The sequence below is a fragment of the Branchiostoma lanceolatum genome, chromosome 1 (assembly GCF_035083965.1).
Source record: "Branchiostoma lanceolatum isolate klBraLanc5 chromosome 1, klBraLanc5.hap2, whole genome shotgun sequence".
Taxonomy (NCBI): Eukaryota; Metazoa; Chordata; class Leptocardii; order Amphioxiformes; family Branchiostomatidae; genus Branchiostoma; species Branchiostoma lanceolatum.
The window spans coordinates 29256534-29282372 of NC_089722.1; the positions used below are offsets into that span (position 1 = coordinate 29256534).

The 25839-nt window shown below is 43.0% G+C and overlaps 1 protein-coding gene across 1 annotated transcript in view; it reads right to left on the bottom strand.

Moving 5' to 3' along the window:
- LOC136447428 (neuropeptide FF receptor 1-like) overlaps positions 1–25839 on the bottom strand; it is a 43407-nt gene that overhangs the window by 12348 nt on the left and 5220 nt on the right. Inside the window, exon 2 of the mRNA XM_066446345.1 lies at positions 1976–2075. Coding sequence (XP_066302442.1) covers positions 1976–2075 — 100 coding nt within the window. The remainder of the gene's footprint in view (positions 1–1975; positions 2076–25839) is intronic.

Genomic DNA, 25839 nt, shown 5'->3' on the forward strand with positions numbered 1-25839 from the left:
CCCTGAGAAGAATGAACGAGCTAACGACGGCGAACAGCCGTTCTAATGAGTTTGAAGGCCATTAGTGCGCTGGTGCGATGCAAAGTTGTCTGTGTCAGAGTCGCTACCTGCATCTTGATCACAGGAAACAGAGTTTAACAGGTTCGCAAGAGGACAGTCTACGTCACAAAAGTTGTCAAGCAGCCCCCTTGCCGGCGCATAACACTTGTCATACGTCAGAAATCATAAAAGCGGCGTTGTGGAAGACGAAACGTGCAATATTAGATGATAATGAGAGGGGAAGCGTTGGAAACGAGTATGGCTGTAAAAGTGGAGGACGAGTTGATGTAGGATGGTACAATTTTATCGTCCGTTGTGTTACGAACTCGCAGTTAGATTGGGCATAATACAGGAACGTCGTACGCCATACTCACCGTTATCGAATGGCTACATAATCATCTATCAAGGAGCTACATGTGTTATTGAGCTTTATTAGATGGGTACTCTTTCTTTGCAGCCAGGGGCTGAATTGCGAGGAGCTTACAATTGGCGGGGCTAGATCGCAAGGGTCTGGTCTTCGGTTTATAAGGAGCCTTTCCAACGGTAGCAGCACCCACATACGTACCCCACAACGCCACCACCGATGAAGAATACCTCACGTTACATCTTCAAAGGTCACCTTATTCATCTATATGATATTTTATCTCCCTGCCCCATCTCTATCCAGGATATTTCTCACCGGCCTTCCATAAATCCACCGTATCGACCAGGGCAATGTAAAAGCATCAAGGCAGATTTTCACGTTGACAGGTCATCGCAGATATCCTTTGGTACTTTTAGAGGGGCAAGGCTTTGTCGATATATTATTGTTAAGTCTGACGTACGTTGATTCATTTTAGTGCATCGACAATTGCGGTTTTAGTCACGAAGATGAAGTGCAAAATTGCAAAGTTGGCATAGTGCCATCGAAGCTGTTTTGAGAAGTAAGCCTGTGTGAAATAGAAGCGAGCAAGCAAAATTGGTTTCATTCTGACATATATAGAATATATATATATATTCATGGTCACAGAGAGAACATAGAATTCATCAAAAGGAGTTTGTCTAGACCTCTATCCTCCTACACAGGGCTACCCCGCAGCATACACCAATGCCTTGAATCGGACTTGTAGTCCCGGCCGGGCCCCGAAGCCACAAACCTCCCGGTGCTCGCACGATTAGCTCACGGCGTATATTTGTTACTGGGTCCCGAGTTGATTTTAAGTCCAAGTTAAAATAATTCGGGGTCCCGACCGGGTCCAAAAATAGCCCAGCAGCCGAAATAAAACTTAACATCCTAATTACTAATACAATAAGGGCTAGTCTTTGATATAGTGTTACAATCGATCGAGTGGGGCTAACCATGAGATTCGTTGTTTTATTCTAATGACAAAGCAGTTTTTTTATATATTTGCCTATTTTTGCATTATGGGGGTTGTTTCATCTAAAGATATATTCCAATCTGCCTGCAGCATTGGGACTCTTAAAATCTGTTGCAATTGATGTGAGAAATGTGAATAACTTATTTCGTAAAACATCATATCTAGAGCATTTCATGACAAAGTGAGTGGAAATTCATCTTCAATTTGCTTCAAGCAAACAAAGCCATATGAGGGCCCGAAAATCGGATTTTCAAAGTCAATTTATTTAGTCATTTCTGTATATGATAAGTTCAAACAACACCATCACAATGTATAGCGACGTCCATGATGCAAAAAATATGACTTCATTGTAATGTGAGAACTCACTGAAAATCGCCGAGGTTTTTGTAGGCTAACGAAACTAAGGGGATCATCGTATGGCATGTTTTGCACGCTCAAAGTATGAAGTTATTAAACAAATGTGCTAGACAGTGTTAGTAAATATCACTACAATAAAGATTTCAGCATTTTTTTTCTGCTTTCATTTTTTTGTCCCTAAGATTGCTTTGGTTGCCTTTAATAAAGAAGTGAGACCTTACCGATCCACCGCTATCGCCGTCAGGGTGAAGACAGAAGACGCTACCGATAGTCCCTGGGCCAGATTCTTCACTCTGCACATGACGTCTCCAACCATGTTCTCTGTAATAGAGCAGAACGTGTTCCGTGAAGAAGAAATCGGAATAGATACAGCCTGATTGCGACAATTAGAGATATGTACAGTTATCATGTTAGCATGAAATTCATGTGAATTGGTAAATTACATGATGCAAAAGGTTAAAATGGTCTGCGACTACTAAAAAAAGGAGGAACAAGAGTCTTAGGACCCAAAATCTCCATGAAACTTTTTTTGTATTAAACCAGTTCCCCCCATTCTATATCGCTCAATGGTATGACCCCCGGCCACCTGCAGCTGTCAGGGGCTCAGGTTCCACAGTGACCCACTTTCGCTATCAACAGCTGTTAGAAGTGCCACAATGGCCAACACTGCAGATATAGATTTTCCCATTACTTAGGCAAATTAATTCCAATTTGCATAATTTGCACTTCATTGTATACATCCCTCTCTAAGCTACCTGCCAAGTAAATAACATGAAAATCTGTCGCTCCTTTCTTCAGTTATTCTCCTTTGAAAATATTTACAAACACGCCATTGCAGTTCCAGTGACACATACCAGGGGGCCCAAAATCGACCTTGACCTTTCTCCTCCCAGCACCTACCCACATACCAAATATCATTTCAATCCATCCACACGTTCTTCAGTTATGCTGATTTTAAGCTTCCGGTGACACATACATACAAACACGGTGACACAAACTTACACACACGCGCACACACACACAAACACAATAACTTCGCATGATTTGAACTTCAGTGTGTACATCTCCATCCAACCTACCAACGTACCAAATAACATGAAAATCTGTTGTTCCTCTCTTCAGTTAAACCCCTTTAGAACATTTTTACAAATAGGCCATTGCAGTTCCAGGGACACAAACCAGGGGGCCCAAAATCGACCTTGACCATTCTCCTCCCAGCGCATACCCACATACCAAATATCACTACAATCCATCTACACGTTCTACAGTTATGCTGACTTTAAGCATACGACGACACCCATGCAAACGATTTACCTCCTTACTTATGCAAATTCGGTCTCATCTGCATAGTTTGCACTTAAGTGTGTACAACTTGGTCTAACCTACCTGTGTACCAAAGAACATGACGATCTGTCCATCCACTCTTCAGTTCTTCTACATTTAAGATTTTATCAAATACGCCATTGCAGTTCCAGTCACACATGCTAGGAGGCCCAAAATCGACCTTGACCTTCCTCCACCTAACACCCACCCACATACCAAAAATCATTTCAATCCATGTACAGGTTTTACAGTTATGGTGACTTTAAGCGACCGGTGACACAAACATACACACAAACACCAAACGCAAGCAAAACAGTACTCCATGAAAAAGCCTTTTTTCATGGAGATAATCACACCGGAATTTTTGACTGAATCACTCATAGCTCAGTCTTCTGGATACCGAGCTAAATTACTTGAGAGGAGTAAAGGAGGCCATTTTAGAGGAGTAAAGGAGGCCATTTGTACATCAGGGTGCGCCAACTTTGTATCAGCCGAAACGGGGGTGATATTGACTTCCAATGACCTTTGACCCATTGCCGACATCACGTGCGCAAGTCACGTGACCGAATTAGGTTGTGAGAGGAGTAGAGGAGGCCATCTGTACACCAGGGGGCACCAACCTTCTCTGAAAAGAGACGGGGGGCGATATCGATTTTCAACGACTTTTTGACCCACTGCTGACGTCACACGTGTGGCAAGTCACGTGTCCAGAGCAATTTGTTCAGAGAGCTGAAGACGACTGAGTGATCCACTTTGAAATTTCGGTGAGTCTAATTTTTTTGATTGGAGAGTAGTTTAACCTTTACCTTTAAGGTTTCATGTTAGTTGTTGCGAGGGAAAGTTATTCGGGTTCATGTACTTTGAAAAGGACTAAAGAATTATTATCTATTTTGCCGCAGTCTATGCTGCGGATGTAAAATAAATGATGATGCTCCCCCATTTTCCTGACGTCAGAAAGCGCGTGTGAAGTGAGATAACAAGACCGGCAAAGTGCCGCTCTACTAGGCGGCCACATTACCCGGGGTGCGCGCTCACTCATCATCGCTTCTCCTCTCGTTTGTCTCCATGAGCTAAGGGCAACAACCGGGAATACAAGAGGAGGGTAATCCAACCGGTGAAGTGTGGGTTTGTACAAAAGAGAGGATCACCAAAACTATATCTGCCTTGTTATTTGCTCGTTGGGCTGGAATTAGCTTTTTCGTGGGCAGAAATTTTAATGCCGTGGGTTGGCAAAGATCGCAAACTTCCCTGTGAAATGGGTACACCTGGAAATATCAGGAGACGAGGCCCGGTGTCAAGACAAATTTGTGAGCTTGCCAAATACGAGAGAGGTCAGTTACTGCACCTGAGCACGACACTTTTGGGGGGGGGGATTCCAGTATACATGAGAGGAGAACTCAAAGTGCAAAACATTCGATGAACGTGGTAATTTTCAAGCATACGTCTAACCCTAACAAGAACCATGACGCTAACTAAAGTTCAAAACCCTTCCTAATCCTAATCATGACGCTAGCCCTAATCTTTACCCTAATCCTACCTGTAAATCTTGCCCTGCCCCCATAGACTCCAGCCCTAACTCCACACATGTGCCCCTCACACGTAAACTGGAATCCCCCCCCCCCCCAATTGTCGTGCTCAGGTGCAGTAGCTGACTTCTCACGTATTTGACAGCTCAAGGATTTGGCTCTACATCGGCCGCGCAGCTTGTGGGAGCGAAACATATGATAAAAAAGACAACAAAAAACACCAAACTCGAGAAAATTACTCCCAACCATACATTGCGTATTTTCTTGATATGCATTTATCGTTTTCGAAAACAGCGTGGCCGGGCCCCGGATTAGAAATGGAACCAAAGCATTAGATAACCACGGGGATGCTATCTACCTTGACTTGGATTTTCATCAATCGTGATCTTTATACTGAGATCCATACTGCTTCGTCATCAGTCTTCTGATCAAAACTATCCGAAACATTCGTTCGTCCTAGTGTCACTTCCCGTATAGCCTCCACCAGGCCTTCCTACGGGGTACGGATCGTAGAATTTTTGGGGAAAAGTCCAATAATTGACCAAATGCAAGAGAGTCAGTCCATGGGAAGGTTAACATGCCTACAAATGAAAATTCTCATTAATTGGCAATTATTCTATCAATGGCCAGCGTAGTCCTCATAGTGGAGACTCCTTTCCGTAAGGGATATTCTTGAATATTCTTGAGTAGTCACCAAGATGGATCCATCCAGTTTTCAAACCGGTTGGTCTATTACATTGTATATACAACGTTCCACGAAGCGTATTTCATAAGAACGTTTCAAATATTTTGTATAGTCGATTGGGCGTCAGAAGAAGACGGCTGAGACACGAAGTTTACTTGTTTCGATCTTTTATGAAAAATCCCTCTTCATCAGTCGGAATATTAATGTTCAAATGTTAAGCGTTCACCAAAAACATCGTCCCAGACGAGCTGCAATCAATTGCTTTGCTCAACACCATATAACGTATCATTTTACCCAGCAGCCTTTGTGAATATCCCAGGGTGCAATGTCTGGGACCCGGATGTTCCCCTTCCTGGAGGATGGAGGCTCTTTCACATTCTGAACAATCAAGGTTTTACTCAGATAAAAGCTCCTTGGTACAGGTTCCAAGCTCAAACAGAAAATGCAAAAATTTTCGCGGTGGTTTTATGTTCGCGCTTTTCGAAACTCTTCGCCGCGAACGTAAAACCACCGTGAATTTTGCCCACCCCCCTACCCCCTGTCTACTATTGTCTCAACCACGAACTTAAAACCACCACGAACGCTCCATTTTCTTCCTACCCCGAAATTAAAAGCACGCGAGCTTAAATACATTTACAATATGTCCATATGCTTCTTTGCGACAGCTGAAGTAGCCTGCACTTGACATCCTCTCGTGCCATGCACATCGCTTGTGTATATAAGGTCGTAGCCCTGGCGTATTGGCCGGCCTGCGATCCTTCCTTCTCGCTGAGCTAGCATTGACCAGACGTCAGCCAATCAGATACACCCCTCCTGTTGTTGAAGGGAAAGATACCAACCAATCACGTTGCCTCTTGACCGTAGGCGGCGATGTGATTGGCTGGTGACTGCTGGTCAGCGTTAGCGAGGCGAGGAAGACGTAGCGCAGGCCGGTAGGCCAGGATTGTTTTTTGATGAAGCACGCAGTGGCCATACATGAGAAGATGGCAGTTGGCAGAGACATGGACCTGTTATTAACTACCTATGGTGCATGCCCCGAACCACCCACGATTCGTCTTGCCATTAGGATCTGTTGACATGTCGGAAGGAGAGATTTCCCGTCTGATAGGTGCCGTAAGTCAACCGTGACGTTAAAAGTCTGCTAACAGAATCATTCTTAGCGCAGACAGGGAGACTACGGTCGACATAAAGAACCTGCCCTCGAGAGCGGAGCGCCGTTCGTCTTGTGTGTACCCACGCGCTGTCTGCTAACGGCTGGAGACCGAGTTATCAGACTTTCGGTAGGCCGTGAAGAATGTTTCAAATGGGCGTCAAGCTGGGAATAAATAGGGCGACTGGATGAAGATGTAATTGACTTCTTTCCAAGCGTCCTGATCTAATATCACACTAATATCACACCGCAGCGGCGAATCATTCATCTTCCTCTCTCTCAGGTGTTCTATCGATTGGTCTTGTTACTTCCATAGGTGGGAGAACAATTGGCCAAACAAAGGTCACGGAGAAGAGAAATCACATTAGGAAATCAACCAGCCAGCCGGGATTTACCGGTATACCGCAAAGCACAGATCATTTACCGGCAACTCCTTGTAAGATAAAGTTTGTTATGCAAGAGGCGCGCTTGGCATCAGTTCAAACCATTATATAATCGTCATAAATGTCTCCGGTTTCGTAGCCATGTTTTAAACAGGCATTTATCAAGTCAGTCTTTGTTCAGTCTTTAGGATTTGATGATGCCCGTTAGTTAGAAGTGCTCTATTTTCTACACCTAATCACTAGCCTCTCTTCTCTATCAAAATTTTGACATCATAACTTGCCCGGACAAACTTATCAGTGCTGCAGGCAAAAGTTTTCACAAAGTTACGTAAAAGCTTTCACTAAAGAAACCTTCATGGTCACCCCAATCACACAGCGATGCACAGTTGCATCATCTGACCAATCAGCCGTTTGATTTAGCCTTTTCTTTAAGAACGAGCCGTTCATCATAGCTGACAGAACGATGATTTCCTTGACGTAGATTTAGATACATATTGATAAATCAATAGTATCTAATCCACCTGAGGACATGTTTAAGCTCAGCGGCGCCTCGTAGGATGTATATTGTCCCAGCCAGAAGCTTAAAGAAGAGGTTATTCCAAATATAACGATTATAATGATCTTGATATATACCTACATAAAGTGAACGGACTTAGTAGTGGAGTTTCTATCTTGATCACAGTTTACAGTAGTCCCAAATCGGGCTCGGTGTCCATGAATTGCGTGCCTTTTAGGTAACCTGGCATCCAGTCTACCGTGGATTGGCCGGGCTCTCTTTGGCGCAGAAGAAGCTTTCCGCCGCCAGGGAAAACTTTGGCAACCGATAGTAGTTTTGCTTGAGTTTAACGTGGTGGCAAATTAACTCCTACCGCCTATAAACTACTACCAGGTACCAAAGTTTACCCGGGCGGCGGAAAGCCCCTTCTGCCCCGAAGAGAGCTCGGCCAAACCACGATAAACCGGATGCCAGGCTACTTTTTAGGGGTATTTGGTTCATTTCAATGAATAATGATTAGAAAGAAAGTGGTTCTTTGCACGGACCTGGATTGTTCACATCAACACCTCGACCAGTGTTCTGCAGCCATAGTCCCCGACCCTCAAAGACAATCTTTAACAACGACTGTTTTTCCCGGTGTTGTTTCTTTGCCCGCCCCACCCTTGTTGCCCTATCCTCCGCTGCAGACCCAAACGGACGTTTGTTTTCCAATTATGTGCAGTTTTCTGATAACTACAGGATGCGTCGTGTGGTGTATCGGGCCGGGTAGACTGTGTGGCCCAGAACCCACCCCGACACACCACCAATACCGTTGTGCCCTTGGGAAAGTACCCTGGGAAGCAAACCCTGTGTATTCAGCGCGATCACCCACCGCACACGCGCCCGAGCATTACCGGCCCCACTATCACGCTGGCCCTCACCACCCACCACGCCCCCACTCTCCGATAGCCGCACACAACTTTCCTCACTCCACCCAGGTGTAAAAATAGGTACCTGACTTCGGTTGGGGAGGTAAAAGGCGACAGGCGTCGGAAGGGGAGGGTTGGGCTCCACCTTCCAATACAGTGCCTTAGACACAGTGGATAACAACCCACTGTCCCTACGGCATCAAGAAGGCTTTGGGACTACCTTTACCGAGCTCTGATTGCTCTTTGAGTGTGCACAGACACCGCCCGAACAGCAACCAGTACCCGGTAGTCGCTCCATATGTCTTGATGTCCGTCCTATGTGGCTCCGTCAGATTGATAGCCAATTTCATGGGGATTTGTCCACCTTACGGTCGGGTCTCAACCTCTAATCTCTAGCTGACCGCTGATGGTCACTCAGCCGAAATCGCGACTGAGACAACCACACGATTGATGTACTGGTCTCTTCATGGCTTCTTTTACATGCTCTCTTAAGATCTAATCTACAAATCCGTGTTCTGACACGGTGATTGTTCAGTCTACTTGTCCCATTCATGTTGATGAGCTCAGCGGCCATGCCACAGATACTAAAGGTCACTCACCCTAGCTAGTGACTAACAAGAGTCGATATACCTACTTCTTCCTCGATCTTTTCCTTTTCTGGTTTTGATGAAAAAATCGATGCTTAACAACAGCAAGATTGCCACGTTTTTATATGTTTTTCTTAAGTTCTCTGTAGATCTTTATTACATGCAAGTCAATCCCTCTATCATTTGCTGAAGGGCTTTAATAAACCCACTATACTTCCCATGGATTTCTATGATTATTACTATGGCAAAGAGGATTTGTTTCTACGGGCTATAATTGTCTGTCAGACTTTGATGTTGTTCTTTAATATCTACTATAGTGGGTAATACAATCATGCACAAAGAGTGTTATTTCCGCTGTTGCTAAAGAAGTATAATAACATACATTATATAGAGAGGAATGTAATCTTTACCTTTCCCACGTGTTTAGTCGGTATTAGGATGTGCTACTGATAGGTTTCCAAGAATGCAGACATGAATGAGGGTTCGAAGATCTCACGCCTCCGAGAAATATTCACAGTTTCTCGTATATTTATGTTTAGTTAATAAGTTATGCAAATGAGGTTTTGATTAACATTATATGTGCCCATTGACCACTTCCTGTTACTCTACGGTGAACGTGTCTAGCATATGGGGAATATATGACTGTCAAAATGCAGACAAATAGACAGATCAAAAACAATACCTCAGCTCCACGTGAGTAAGTAGTATCTTCTATTGACCCCATGACCTGTCATGTCTGACACTTTTTTTTCACTACCGCAAGTTTGACACTTTTGCGGTGACACCATCTTCTCACTCTCTTTCTGTCACTCTACTGACAGTGTATTGAAGTAGCTACATACCCACAAGAACGTAACAATCAGACCTTGCAAATCTCGCACACACTAATTATATATGCAGTCTGATACAACCATGTCAATTTCACAGAGTACGTTGTACATGCTTTTTTTTTTACTTCATTAACAGCAACATTCACTTCACAATAGCTTGCGGGAACAAATTTTGACCTCCAAGTCAACCTTTCCATCCTGCCAGTCATTTACTTCACGATAGCCTGCGAGAACAAATTTTGACCTCTAAGTCAACCTTCCCATCCTACCAGTCATTCACATCACAATAGCCTGCGAGAACAAAGTTTGACCTCCAAGTCAACCTTCCCATCCTGCCAGTTTCCAGTTACTCCATCTTCCTCCTCGCATCCTCCCACTCTACTGTATCCAAATGTACTAGTTCATGGCATAGTCTCCCCGACTTATCGTGCACTTTGAGGGAAAATCCCCATATTGCCACTGTTTGACAGTAGAGAATCCTATCTCTGCAGCCATCGTTGCTGCCAGCTATGGTCGCATTATCTGCACTTCACAGCTTGACGGGCATTATTGAACATCACCGCCATGTTTCAGCATGAGCACTTGCTTTCCATTCCAAACACGTCTTGGCGCATGCAACACACCATCTCAAAGAGGTCTGGAAGTTAACTAGGAACCTTAAAGCCCCCCCCCCCCATCTCACTGGACCCGCGGCATTCCCATTATAAAGTCCAGGGTAACGCAAATTCAGTTTAGGACGCAGCGATGCCGCCAGCGTGCCGCGGGTCAAGTGAGGGGGGGGGGGGCATAAGGGTGCACCCCACAGTTTATTTTGGGTTTCAATTCGAGGTTGCAGACCCTCAAATCTAGCAACCGTCTCTCCTATGAAATACTTCTGAGTCAAAACAACTGTGAATGGAAATGATATCTCTCTAGCTATAAGAGCAACCGAGTTTCTTTAACCTCCAATTTTAGTAAAAAAAAAAATTTTTTTTTTTTTGGGGGGGGGGCATATTTTCCCTTCCCTTCAAAATGATGCGCAAAGTTTGGCATTTTCACATGGAATGAAACCCAAACCGCATCAGTTCTTACACTTTTCAACCATGTACATGTTAGCATGTAATGTCATTTTGCAGCAGATTATATAAGAAATTTGATCTCAAACCTCTGCCCTCGAAACCCTTTCGTCACTTTTTTCCCGCGCACTAGTACGGACCCCTATCGCGGAAGAATGGGCGTGTGCACCGTTAAAAGCTTAAGATTTCTCCGACGTACTCCAAAAACATCGCTCAAGGATCCGTCAGATCAAAGTTTACTAATTAACCACCACGAACACACTTAAGCCGAGGCAACAACAGCTTTGATTGCCAGAGTTCTTTCATCTGTCAAATAATATCTGAATCTTGCTACGCTGACGTGTGACACCGAAGTAATAAATTTCACAGGTCACACCTATCATCACTATTATCAATACCTGCATGTCAGAAGGTATTATGTTTAGGTGTGTAGGAGAAGCAATTTAAGTATACGGCTGTCAAAACTGCTACAAACTTTCCTTCTCTGAAATCAAACGCGACATCGCAGCATGGGGTTGATATGTATCGTGAACATTGTATATATGCGATGATAACAACTCAAGGTTTTCCAAGTCAAAGGGCGTAAATTCCTAAGTTGGTCGACGTGGTGTGAAATAAAATGGCTGCCCCAGCCTATCTTAGGGTCAAATTTCCAAACCGGCATTCGGTCGGGAGGTTTGCACGAACGAAAAGTTTGATCAAACAAAACATACAAAACGTAAGAAATAGTATTGATCATAGTTTGTGCATAGTTCCTGATATATACTTCTTTTTCGTTCCGGGACCCGGAATGGAAATCACCCTAGCATAAGTGCACTGAACTGGGGGCTGAACGGTCATATGATATGTAACGTGTTAGTAGCCATATCTACGAAACGTTTACCTGGAGGAAATAACACACGAATTGTAGAATAAGTCACAGTGTAGAACACATCTCCCCAAAGGTGATACCGACGCTGGAAGTACGTCACTAGCAACCCTTGCCTGTCAGGGGGGCCGTCACCTAGTATGCGGGTGACGATGGATGACGTAGTCATTCTATGGGTACTATCCCAACATGCGTAAGTGATTCTTGAACAAAATTGGCAAACTGTGACAGTTGCACAAATCCACACAGTTTAGATTTGTGCCTCAGTGATTGTCCAATGTATTTTAATCTGGGGGGGGGGATGTCACCCAGAGTCATTTCAATGTTCCTAAACGATAAACTGCAATAGCCCAACGCACATACAACAGCACGTTATGACGATAAGTGTTGTCAGTTAAGGCGTGATAAGTGTTGTCAGTTATGGCGTGTTGCTGCTCATCCATTCATGATAACGACACCAGGCGATGCCTGGTGACCGGGATTTACCACGCATTGCCATGTTGACGTAAGAAGGTTCAAAGTTTTCACGTGGGAGCAGTTCTAATAAAAGGTGAGAAGGTGACCACCCACATGCGGCTCACAGGCTCCATATTGACGACGATTCACTGGAACGTATGATGTGAACAAAAGTGGATTTCCATGAACTGTTAATCACGGTACAGCGCACAAGTGTAAACATCGTTTTTGAATATTAGTCATCCAGGAAATTAAAGAATAAAATTTCATTCAATCTATACTTGAGTAATATATGAAAATATCAGACGTATCAAACACCTTTTTTTAGCGATTCAAATAAAGGTTTATCTAAGACTTAGGAAACATAGCGACGTACATATTTGTGTTCTAAATAAACAAAACAGACATTGCAGTGTAAACATCGTAAGGTAGCTGGATAAAATTTGGAAACGGTCAGACGTTTCAGCCAGCACCCGCTGTCTTCCATCAGTGACTGAATAAACATTTGGTTTTACCAGGCTTTAAAACAAAATCCTGAATTGATGATGAGGATAATTTCAAGATAGTTCAATAGATGATCAAGTCAAGACAAGGTGGTAGGCTTATAAGTCAATTAGTTCCCTTTGTTTGAGCTCAGGAGCTAACTAATGTTGTCTCTCGGGGTGGTAGGGCAGGGGAGCCGGATGGCTTGGATAGAACGTAAAGGTGTAGGTCCGGTGTTTGAGAAGAGCCACACCTCGATCACGTAAAAGAACCCACAACACTTATCGAAAAGAGTAGGGATCCTTCCCGGTGTGAGTGGATCAAATAAATCAGGATAAGGATATGCAGCTTGTACTCTCCAGGACGAACCCAGTGTGTTACGCCACGAGTCGGTTTACCGGGTACGCATTCAAAACAAAACAAAACAAAACAAAACAAAACGAAACGAAACGAAACGAAACGAAACGAAACAAAACAAAACAAAACAAAACTAATCTCTTTACAATTCCTGTGTTTCGTTTTGTTTTGAAGCATACCTTGCAATCGTGCATGATATTGAAATTGTATGACTGGTGGCGGAGGTGCAACAATAGCGGTGCATGAGACGGATCGAACTTAAAGGAGTCCTAAAGTCCAGAGGGGGGGGTTATTTTCCAATGGATGGTAATTTTAGGAAGTAGAAATGAATATTTTTTACAGTATACGATAAAGTACCCACTATCCCGTGCGCATCCAAAGGTATTCAGTATTCTACCAAATTCCCCAGGTGACCCTCAGCCTATGTGTTTTTTACAATGTGCCTGACAATGCCTTACAAAAGTTAGTTTACAAAAAGAATGTCAGGGTAGTTAAGAAAGATCTTCTTGCTATGTGCTCTTGTATATGTTATTAACAATTGGTCTTCTTATTGTGCTTAACCACCCTCATTTACGCCGAAAATATCCACGTTTAAAAATGTATGTTTACGCATAGGGAATACACTGGTAGGGTCTGCAGGGGTTTAGTGAGTATCATATTGTTTTAAAATACACACCTTGTGTAATTCACCACAAGCGGAATTATGTACAAAGTGGGCTGATTATGTATTGATTGATACATAATCTAGTGGAAAATAACACCGCCTTCTGGAGTTTAGGACTCCTTTAAGCCCCCCTCTCACTGGACCCGCGGCACGCTGGCGGCGTCCCTGCGGCCGATCGAATTGAAAAAGCACTGAACGAATTTCATCGACAAAAAACGAATCTTTTTAAGCTTTATGTGTTTTGTTATCTTTTTGGTCATACTTGTACGTTTTGAATGATTTTCCCATTATAAAGTCAAGGGTAACACAAATCCGGTTACGGACGCAGCGACGCCGCCAGCGTGCCGCGGGTCCAGTGAGTGGGGGCTTTACTGGTCAAAACTCCCCAAGCGTTCGTCCGTGTAACCTGATCACATCGATGGAAACGTGGTGCAAATAACCATCGCTCGACCGTGATCTTGTGTTAAAGTTCCGGCTCATTATTTTCTTGGCAGAAAACGAGCTAGCGTACTCGGCAAAACTGAGGAGAATACCGTGTTGTGATTTTCTGGGAACTACGCCAACCTCTTGTGAGGGTACGTGGAGTGTAATCTTTGATTAGTTTTGGGACCCTGTGGTAGTCAACTAGTGATGAAGACGAATGACGAAAAGGCATGCAAAGCGACTGAAAACATGGCCAAAAAGAGCAAAAGAGGACGTATCTTGTTAGAGATAGTGCTTACCACTATGACACGAACCGGGGTAGCCTTGGCTGACTAAGACCCCAGAAATATTAATATAATCAGGAAACTAGCTGGGGAAACGTTTAGTCTGGAAAGATCGCGGTTACGTCTGAAATGGTTGGTAAAAAGTGTAAAAGGCACTCATTCAGCGTTATTACATCTTTAAGCATATATGGTTAATATTGGTGCTAATGAGAAATTTTGCCCAGCAGATAGTGGGTGTAATATAAACTGTTCTTGAAAAAGTTTGATTCTTTGTTTGTTTGTTTTGTATAAGCGGTAAACGGCGGCAGTGGGAAATTTTGCCCAGCAGATAGTGGGTGGAAAGTGTTCTTGAAAAAGTTTGTTTCTTTGTTTGTTTGTTTTGCATAAGCGGTAAACCGCTTTTGGCGTAACGCGCCAGTTTTGCACAGAAATTACAAACTGTGTCATTCCGAAATATAAGGCTCGATTCACCCACAATGGGAAGGATGCCTACTAATTTAACGTGCTAGAGGTATGGCTGTCCGGATTCACGGGGCCTCCAATTTTACGTTCCATCCGAGGGGACGTTCTAACCATAGCATAGGTACTCATTTTCACCTGAGCCGAATGAGGAAATAGGCGTGAATTGCCCTTTTATTATTGAAATATACAAAGATATTTTTAAGACACAATGGTGCTACACTCAAGCATAAGTGCCTTTCCCAATGCCACAACGTTGGGGCCTGCTAAGGATTCGAACCCAGAACCTTTAGATTCTAAGTCAACAACCCTAACCGCAAGACCAAATTACCACCTGTTGCTCCCGTGTATCTTATTGATCGATTCCACTGCGGCGGAATGATTGCGAGCACAAAAACGTCGGGCAGTAAACTAGGTGATCCACATACATAAAACCCCACAGCTACAGCGATGTACAAAAAGCTGCTTGATTGCCATTGATCCGGCTAGAAACTCAATCTACGTGCGCTACTGTCAAAGGCCCTTAATCACCACACGTCTGGGGTTATCTCTTGAAAGCATCTCCACTGTCCGTGTCTGACAAATGAAACCAGTAAAGTAAGTATTGCGTGTACTACATATTTCAGCTCCGACCTTTGAAGCTACACAAGACCTAATGGTAGCGACCTCTAGAACTACCTGATGAGTATCTGCATTATTGTTGTACATTACGTTTCCTTCGCCTTTAGTACGTTACGAACAGGAGCTTAGGACTGATAACGGTGGACAGAGTAATTCTGGCGAGATGGAATAATCTTCTGAACTACGTCACGAGACGTGCTTAACGTCGCAAAGAGCACTTAACTACTAGATTTATACATCATCAGTTCTAACGTGCTGCAGTAAAGAAAAATTGTAAGATGGTTTCTTCCATATATTGAAATCTAATCTGTATTTTCATACATTTCGTATACATGCGATGGAAGTCATCGGAAAATTATGTTCATTTTGATTTCCTGCTGTATGGACTGTACTTGGATTTGTGCTTACAACTTGCAATAAAAAAAGATGTATTCAAATTTCAACGATCAGTGTTATTTTCTCACTCATAGATGTAGAGTATAATTGTCAACGAAACTAACTGTGTGTGCCAGTGCCTGAAGTTAGCAGCCAAATCTTTGATCTGGAATGAAATTTAAGCCATTTTAAGACACATAAGTACTAAACCTAGAACACAAAATGAGAGAGAGAGAGAGAGAGAGAGAGAGGGAGAGAGAGAGAGAGAGAGAGAGAGAGAGAGAGAGAGAGAGAAAAAGAGAGAAAAAGAGAGAGAAAAAGAGAGAGAGAGAGAGAATAATGATAGGCGTTAAACCTGTTGAAAACTAAAAATGTGCGTCGGCTCTACTTCCGTCATTTTCAAAACAAATTGTATTTCTGGCTATTACTTCATTGCATACCAAAATAGAAGATCAAACGGATTTCAAAGGAACTACATGCATAAGATCTACACCTCTTCCGCTAAGGATCATTACCATTGTCCCTAAAGAATTCTTCAAAGCAAAAAGCAGTCAGCTACACGACACTGCGTGCGTGACAAAGTTTGGGGCAGCACGGGAACTCTTTATGTATGCTGCATTGCGCCAAACAGAAACACGGCATCCGTGAATAGTTCTGCATGTATATGTATATAATCCAGCCTATTATCGCCACGGGACCTTTATGCTTTAGAGAAGGGTAAGCAAGTTGAGCGTGTTGGTTCTGACACGAGTAGCCTTCGAGCGATTGCCGATGATGATGATATGTGTATTATGCACATGATATAATAAACACCTCATGAACTATCTATGTACATTGTGTATATGTAAATACTAAACGTTTAGGACCGCATCTGTAAGCAGTGACACCTAGCTGCAGTGCTGAATGGAAAGAGTCAGTATTGCCCTGAGGAAGATGACGCATGGCTGTGTAAAAAGCACTTTGTTATAAAGAAACACGACATGCACAACAATCAGTAATCAGACTCCGAGACAAGCGAAGAATGATCGCCACAATAGTTACATTTGTGACTCTTGGAGATACCCCAGCAATTCAAAAGATACCCACTAGCATCGGCTTACCTTAAAGTATGTAACTACAAATCATTTGATATATAGCTGGATCCATAAACTCCAATAAACAAGCAATAAAAAACACGTTTGCATGTTTCTGTAGCGAAATTCTTTCATTATTTTGAATCCTGATTGAACGTTACGAGAAGCACTGAACCTTTAGTCAGTACACTTAAAGAAGCCTACACGGCGAAACAGATCCTGACAGACTGAATAAAATTTCTAAACGGTAACTATGCAGCTCCAGATGTCTTACTGAGGGATGACTGTGGTTTGGAAGATGTCGATTAGCTTGAGGAATGAATCCACTATACTTTATACTGAGAAGCACTGAATCTCACATGCACGACGCACCCCGTAAAATATGAGCCTCTTCTCCAAATAGAACGACAGTGGTCAGCTTCTCCTAGAGATGTCTGATGTTAGAATCAGGCAGTATAAAGCATTGATTGTGGTCCGTAATACCTAATCCTGCCACCTGAATGAAGCAATTTTCCCTGGAAATTACCAAGCCGCTATACGAGATTGTTTCAGGTCTTCATGATACTTATGGGGAATCTTGAACGGCTTATTGGGAACATCGTATCCGCCTGTGCGTCCACTTAAACTCGATTTCATGCTCAGGAATCGCCGTTAGTCTTCGAATAACCTTCACTACGGACGTATTCTAAAGGTATCTAACTCAAAGTCTTCGTTTGTATAAATTTCATAAGCTAACATTAATGATCTTCTCTACCCAAATAACATAAGTTTTTAGTCTTAAGTATTGAAAGCCATATCTTAGCAAAGAATATTGTTGTAGCATGTTTTCATTGCAACATTTCTATGCAAAAGGCGCCCTTATTTGCACAATTAGCATATGATCATTCATAAAAATTCGCCAAGCACTTTTTCACGAGCCTAAGAGCTAACCTTTGACAAAGTATGACCATAGCATGGCTAGAACATGATATACACCCCCCCCCCCAAACCCTGTTGCAGTAACCCCTCCTGGGTCCATGGTCCATCATCTGCCAACATACTAAATACCATTAAGATTCATCCGCAACAATCTCAGTCTATGCTATTCACAGACCCACATACCCGCAAACATAACCTTTTAGGCGAAGGTGATGATAATGGCTGTATAAGACGTAAGTTGTGCATGTGTACGTTGGCCTTTTTTTCAAGATTGCATGGCCCGTCGTGATCTGATTCAGCTATACTGCTGCTGTTGTTTGGTTCGTTGCACATCTAAAATTTTTGACTGCATTCAGTACGTATTTAACATGATTGTGACTCCGGGAAGGAGGTTCACCTCCTGAAGGAGTATTGTAGTCACTCCTGTCCGTACGTTTGCAGCTATAATTCTCGATCCCTTTGCTACATTCGCATGTAGATTGTAGCCTCCACCAGGCCCTCCTACGTACGGTCGTATGGATCGTAGACGTCGGTAGAAAAAGGAATGATTAGCCAGTAGAGTCAGTCTACGGTGAAGATCAAATTTCTTCCGCGGAACCTGAAAACGAAACCCTAGCAAATATTCAATTCTCCCTATAGCAGGCGTAGTTAGTCTGGTAGCGACTATGTAGCTTGGCATGCCGTCTCTCGACGTCTGCTAGTATGCGCGAGATGATGCAACATGAACAAAAGCTGCCTTCTTTGCTAAGATGAGATTTTCATACTTTGACAACTTGTTTTTGTCTTCGCACATATGAATCAAGATCCCTTTGATAGATTTGTCTGAAATTTGCCATGTCAAGAACCATAGCCACAGCTCAAACACCATAATTACTTCACGGAGAATTGTGTCCGACGGACTCGTATTTGCTTTAAGATAAAAAGACACCGATCGATCGCTTCGGTGATAAAAACTGTGACGCACTTCTTCTGATTGACAGGTCACCAAGCGACCATCAGCCATGGGGAACTATCAATCATTCAAACTTCCGGGCTTTGGGATGTCCACCTGGCCCATTCACCCCACAGCACCAACTCAAAACTGACCTCTGTACTTCATAATTATATCCCTCCGACAAAGATGGAAGCGTTGCCCTCAAACTATCAACTGATCGTACTCCGGACGATACCAATCTGGTTCACCAGAAACCCACAGGAAAAATAAGGATACAAGAAGTAATCTGGGCTATCGATCATTGTAAGCTAGTTCTATCCCTCCTTTGAAAGTTTGATTTAAGGACATACTTGTTATCTTATGTCGTGATGTCGAAGCTACATTCTGGGATAGTGTTGATGAATGGTAGCTTTAGGACATCATTTTTGGTAAATCCACTGCAAGCGTAAAATCGTACTCAGTTGATTCCAGCGTTTAATATTTGTTTTTACATGGTAAGTTAGATGCTCGATCAACCATACAATGGGAGCTACGAAAGAGCTTTGATTGATTCATTCCAGACTACCAACAGTAACTCAGACTCTGAAAACTTCGTACCATAAGTTCTACAAGCTGGAGGGCTTCCAAGTTTGGACTCTGCTGCAATGTGCCTGGAATGCCCTTCATTGTAAAGCACGTTTCTTGTAGGCACACGCTGAAAGCTAGCTGAGTGCAGGAAGTCTGCTAAAACCTTGCCTCGAGGAGGACAACAGCACTCAGCAGACATCTTAAGAACCCTTCGGTGCAGTAAAAATCGTTTCAACACTAAAAACCGATTCTAAGTTAGAAGGTGAAGGAGGGGAAGTACTAGGATGGCTTTCTGGACGACTTGCTGTACTGATACTTTGCTAATGCTTCGGTCCCATTTCCAATCCGGGCCCCATTTCCAATCACGAAAACGAAACATAAAAAATGCATATCAAGAAAATACACAATATATGGTTAGGAGTAATTTTTTTACTTTTTTTGTATTCTTGTTGTCTTTTATATCATATTTCTCGTTCCCACAAGGTGCCCGACCGGGCCCCGGATTGGAAACGGGACCGTAGCATTACTTTCTGGCCGAGAAGTAAACCAATTGTTGAGTGTTTTCTTATAGCACTATCATGCGATTATATTGTACTGTTTTTGTATATGCTAGGAACAGTCGTGCCAAGCAGCCAATCTCCTCCTATATGCTTTACCTGTAATCAAAATAAAATGAAATTTTTAGTGAGCTGTTGACATGAAACATAAATATGTTATTTGTGGTCTTTGCTCACAATCAGACCTGTTCTAACTTAGCTGAAGAGAACTGGACGCAAACTTTTTTTATTTCACCAGCATTCTGATTGGAAGGCCCAACTGAAGCCTATGTTCTTCAAGCTGGGCTTTTCTCAATGCCAGTCCTCTAACACAATATAAACCGCACCACGCGGCTACAGCGGAAGTAACCGGCAGCATCTTTATCTTATTGCCAAGTCGGTAAAATTGCAATCAGCGTTATGGAATGTTCGTCTTTTACATGCTTCAGTCATCGCAAGTTTGTCTTTGTTGGCTGTAAATCTTGTTTGTGCTCTGATTTTCCCGTCGACTGTCCTTCAATTAGGACGTGGCAACCAGGGACCTGAGAGTGGTGCCAAAACAGCCATGCGTGATGATAAGGTCTTGCTTGGTGAGCGGAAAATTGAATCGGCCTGATTGAATCCCACTTATTCTCCCACCCCCTGGCGGCTCGACTGAACAAGCTGATAACTGCAATTTAGTCTGTTCTTCTTTCTCTTGTTGAAAAGTTATTGAAACGTCAAGGCGTAAAGACAGCTGACACGTGCAGCTTTGCAGAGCTGAAGTCGGACGAGGCGTTTGTATATTCTGGACTTGTCGGTTTGGCCCTAAAGATCGGTCTGAGAGAAGCGCAATCCTCGAGCTGACATTAACCTGACGACCCTTCAGTTAGCGGTAGGTGATAAAGTAGAAACAACGAAAAGTCCGAAAAGTTCCTCGGATATGACGTTAAATGGAGGTCCCGTGTTTGAGGAGAGCCACACCTCGTGCACGTTGAGAGAATCCATCATACTTATCGAATAGAGTAGAGGTCCTTCCCGGTGTTAGTGGTTCAAAATCCACAGTCCTATGACCACACATGGGTTCGCCCTTAGTAATAGCCTCAGGCTAGTTGGGCAACCCTGGCATGTACATGCTGAACCAATAAATAGATTAATAAATAAATAAATAAACAACTAAAAGTTACTAAGGCAGTAGAGGTGGATACAACCGGCTTATGATACTGCGTTCCCTACAATGTACTTAAACTGTAAAAACAACTGGACTTGGCCTTGTATGACTGTGGAGAATGCCAAGCTAAAAAGAATCGATCTTACCAGCTCTTGTATCCACTCAAGCTGTCTAATGGATACAGTCGATTGAATTCTCTATAAGGGCCTTGTTTGGCTGCTTGCTTCTGAAAATCGGCCGAAGAGCTCCTTATTAACCGATGTTCATGAATAAAAGATGTGTTTTTCAAGTCCTCTCAAGCAATGCCCGAAACTTTCTGACATGATACTTTTTACACTTCACTGTGACTGCTTAATTGAGTCTTTCGGTGTTCTTAATTGAAGCCTTTGAGAGACCTTGTCCTCATGCATCATCGCAGAGTGTTCATGGTTCGCAGCACGGGCGAACATTTGCCACCAAGTTCAACAATTACAATCTAACTGCATTAAACCTCTCTCCCTCTCTTGCTGACGCTCGCGAAACTTGAATCACCGAGACGCCACGAGGTCAGATGCAATTAACACGTTTGAGTGACTTTGTTGGGAGGCAAAACGTTGGCTAATTGGTTTGAGTTGAAAGTTTTTCACTACCTCTGCTTCAAGTGAAATCAACAAAGAAATTATATCTAAGAACTTGTTATGGTAATGCCTAAATATTACGAACAAACTTTAGAACACGTCACACGTTCGATGGCGTAACAGGGGTAACTGACAGAAATTCAAACAATCTTGTTAGCTTCAGTAACTAATCCGATTAATGTTCGTTAAAATTTGAATACATGTAACAAAACTCGTAACTTGTTTTGTTCTGAAACTTGAAAGTGAAAAGTTTCCTTTAAAGCTCACTGGGAGCAGCCAGAAACTTTTAATGATTAGTGATTAGAGAGCGCAAGGTTACATAACGCAAGATTACATATAATTGGTCAATTTTATACTAATCAATAGTAATGGTAATTGGTGCACCACTCGGGAGACATCGTTATTAAACTCACTGGTCACGACATAAATTCTGTTTAATTGGGGAAAAGTTATCGGAGTCAGTACAAAATGATTACCCTGAGCATAACCCGCTCTCTCTCTCTCGTTATGTTTAATCACCATTTTGCTTGATTTTATGAAGATTGTCTATCATAATTTTGAACTTAATTTGACCCTCGCCGTGTTGCTAGTCAGAGGACAGGTTCGACATTTATGCGACATTTTCTATTATGTAGCAGCCCTGTATGCCTAATTGGCAACAACGCGTGTCAGCAAAATAACTATTGAGTCATGTTCTCATGGCATTGAGTGCAACATCTAATTGCAGTCACGCCAAAAGCAGTTACTCAAGCAAACTTGAATCACCGAGAAGCCACGAGGTCAGATACAATTAACACGTTTGAGTGACTTTGTTGGGAGGCAAAACGTTGGATAATTGATTTGAGTTGAAAGGTTTTCACTACCTCTGCTTCAAGTGAAATCAGCAAAAATTATCTAAGAACTTGTTATGGTAATGCCTAAATATTACGAACAAACTTTAGAACACGTCACACGTTCGAAATTTTGAAATAGTCAGACGTTTCAGAGAGCATCCGCTATCTTTCAGTAGTAACTGACGAAAAGATAGCGGATGCTGTCTGAAACGTCTGACTGTTTCAAAATTTTATCCAGTTGCTTGAGTAACTGTTTTGGCGTATCTTATTACCTGGATGTCTAACCTTCATCAACGTATCTAATGTCTACAAAAATACGTCACCCTTGAGTTCAGGGGACTACAAGCATCACGAGCCAACATTATATGACAGGACGAGAAGTGCATTCCTAGGTTTAGACGCTAAGTCACCATTCCAAAATTGACCCGCGGACTAAGCTGGACGGTACGTTTTAAGGCTTACATTTACGAGAAGAACTGTGCACACTCTTACAGCATACAGAAAAGTATAAAGCATTATCACCTTGCCGAAGGTGTATCTCTACTTAAAATTCTTGATGGGCGAGCTTCTACGCTTTATGTTCCCTTCTTTGAGGCAATATTTTTGCGGCCGGTCGATTTACCTCTTTAGTGTCCTAAAGTAGACTTGGACGTTTTCCATGAATGTATCCGATCATTGTTTGGCACCGAATGCATCCAACCCGGACCTTAGAACCTCAGTCTACAGCGCGCTCAGGAAGCAGTAAAGACGTTTAACAACAGTGTGTGGCAGAACGCATCGTATGAATCGTCGACCCTTATGGTTGCATTTTTTTATATAAAACTCTGTCTTCATTGTCGTTTTCTATGCTGCGCTTGGCCGGATAGTTCCACTGCCTAAACGTTGATGGAAATGCCTACTGCCCACTCGGATGCGTAAATGCCAAACTTATACCATTCGCACAAGGGTCCCTATAGACGGCAATACCAACCAATCACGCGGAGCGAGAGGGCTTCCTTGCTACGTGGGTGGAAGGCCAAGGTTTTACTCGTAAAAATGTGTCGGACATGATACTAGTATGCTAAGGTCTATAACGTCTATAGCGACTGGACACAGAATCAGCTATTTCACGCAGGTATGAGGTCTCCAAACTCCTATTATAGTAGTTGTTTAATGCAAGTGGGGCCGTAGATAGCATCTAGAAGTTATCGATATTGTGGCTGTACCGCAATGTACTTTTTTTGTACAACATTCTGTTTGCTACACTCACTGAAGTGTCTCTGCCAGCACACTCAGTGGAGAGGGATATTACTTATGCAAACAGCCCTGCCGAGCCTCGGTTTTGGAAATGTGAATGTAGCATAAGACTGGTGCCATAAGGGCGCTTTCATCAACTATTACTGATCTTGCAAGAGGACGACAGGTCTTCAGTTTTTCATATAGTTACAACGTCATCAGAATAACTTTTAGTAGTAGCATAGCACTGAAAAACCCAAAGGGGCGACTACGCCGCTCCCGGGTCCCGAACTCGCGCCGATCCCGATCCACACGGCCTTGGGAATCCAACACGCTAACCACTAGGCTAAAAGGTCCGGACCAGTTAGACTGGTCAGATAGTGGAGGTTGATCCACTGTTACACCCTTTTCTTTTTAGACTCGTCACGAGTCTCCGAGTACGACATCCCTATGTGGCACTCTTTGTCGTTACTCACAGGGTCGGTGTGGGAACCACTGTAAAACCTAAAGGGTCGAGTACGCCGCTTCCGGGATTCGAACCCGCGCCGATCCCGATCCACACGGCTTGGGAATCCAACAAGCTAACCACTAGGCTAAAAGGTCCGGACCAGTTAGACTGGTCAGATAGTGGAGGTTGATCCCCACTGTAACAGCACTGTGCCGTCAGCTTCCCGTAACGCGCGAGCGTACAAATATCGCCTATGTGGAATGCCCAAGTCAAGCGCCGTTAGTGCGCCTGCGCAGCAGTTTTAAACCAGTTTGTGCAATTAGAAAATGAGCTCAAAAAATCAAAGCGAACGGAACTCTGACTTGATGTATCCCTTCTTTCATCACCAATTGCCAATGTCCCCCATAACAAGACTTCAGCTTGGCATTTTATCAAAACACCCTTAATTGAAAGATCTCTAACTTCATCTGCTAAGTAGTGTGACGTCAGCTTCTTGCGTTAAGAAAAATCGTTGTGGCATTAGGGAATTAAACGGAAATGAGATGTGCCATTAGTAAAATGAGATAAGGCATTAGGATAATTAGTGCAAAAAATCAAAGCAAAAAGAACAACTAGTAAAGTTGATAACTTACAGTTCGCTTTTCATCACTACTTTCATCACCAAGTCCCAATTTTCCTGATCACAGGTGAAATATCCAGCTTGGCATATTTCTAAGGCTTTAAGTATACCTGCTCAGCAGTTTGACGTCAGCTTAGATCATTACACAAATGAGAAGCGGATATTAAAGCGCACAGAACAGTAAAGTCGGTATTGTTTACTCGGTGCATCCCTTGTTCCAGCTGCCGAATTTCCTCGGATAGATAAGGCCACAATTCTTCACCCATACGGTTTGCTCATAAGACAATTTTAGCACACAGTGCGTCAGTTTGACGTCCGAGTACCGTAACGCATCGTAAAACAGCTCCTTCTGAGTGTACTGTACATTCACTGTGTTCTTAATCTTCTCCCATGTGGCACTAGGAACTTGCAAAGTAGATTTTCCCCATCAAAAAGACCCATTTCCAGCAGCGTAAAAGTCGTCATTGCTCAGGCAAACGCGTGACAGCTAGGGTTATAGTCCCATTACAACTGCTTTGTCCTTGACAAACGCCGTCTCCAGAGAAAACTGGAAGTAGTTATTCCACTGCCGGCTGCGCAATAAAGAGTAATTGTTCAATGTATTACATGATGAACGAGTTAATCGTGAATAATTTGGCGAAGTTGTTACGTTTAAACATTTAGAACTTTCCCTTGAAATACATGATTTAGACCCGACTGCCACTACGAATGCAATGGCTGAAAAACACCCGATACAATCCTTGCAACGACCAAACCTTTGACATCAACTATAGCTGTCATTACGGCTAACTTCAGAATGATGTCTTGAGTGAATGCTTGTAACTGTGGGATCAATCACAATATAGTGTTGCTGAATCGACAGGCCAATTTCCAAGACACAATCCCAACAAGAAACAAACTCTTGATGAAAACTACAGTGGTCATCTACGGCCTGCTTCTGTAGGACTTTTTAAATTGTTTTATCGTTTTATTTGAATTTATCACAATGTGAAAGGGAGGGCAAAACATCTACACTGCAGCTAGCTGTCATTAACTGCTGACTTCTGGACGATGCTTTGAATGGACGCTTTTGGGATCAATCACGGTATATAGTGGAGTTGAACCAATAGACGTTTTACCATGTGATTGTGTCACGGACTGACAGCATCAAACAAAAGACGTCGACTAAGCTTACAGATTCGTTAGAAAGTCGTGGAGAATCAGTTACATCTGTACAATTGCCATCATGGTACAGTCACCATA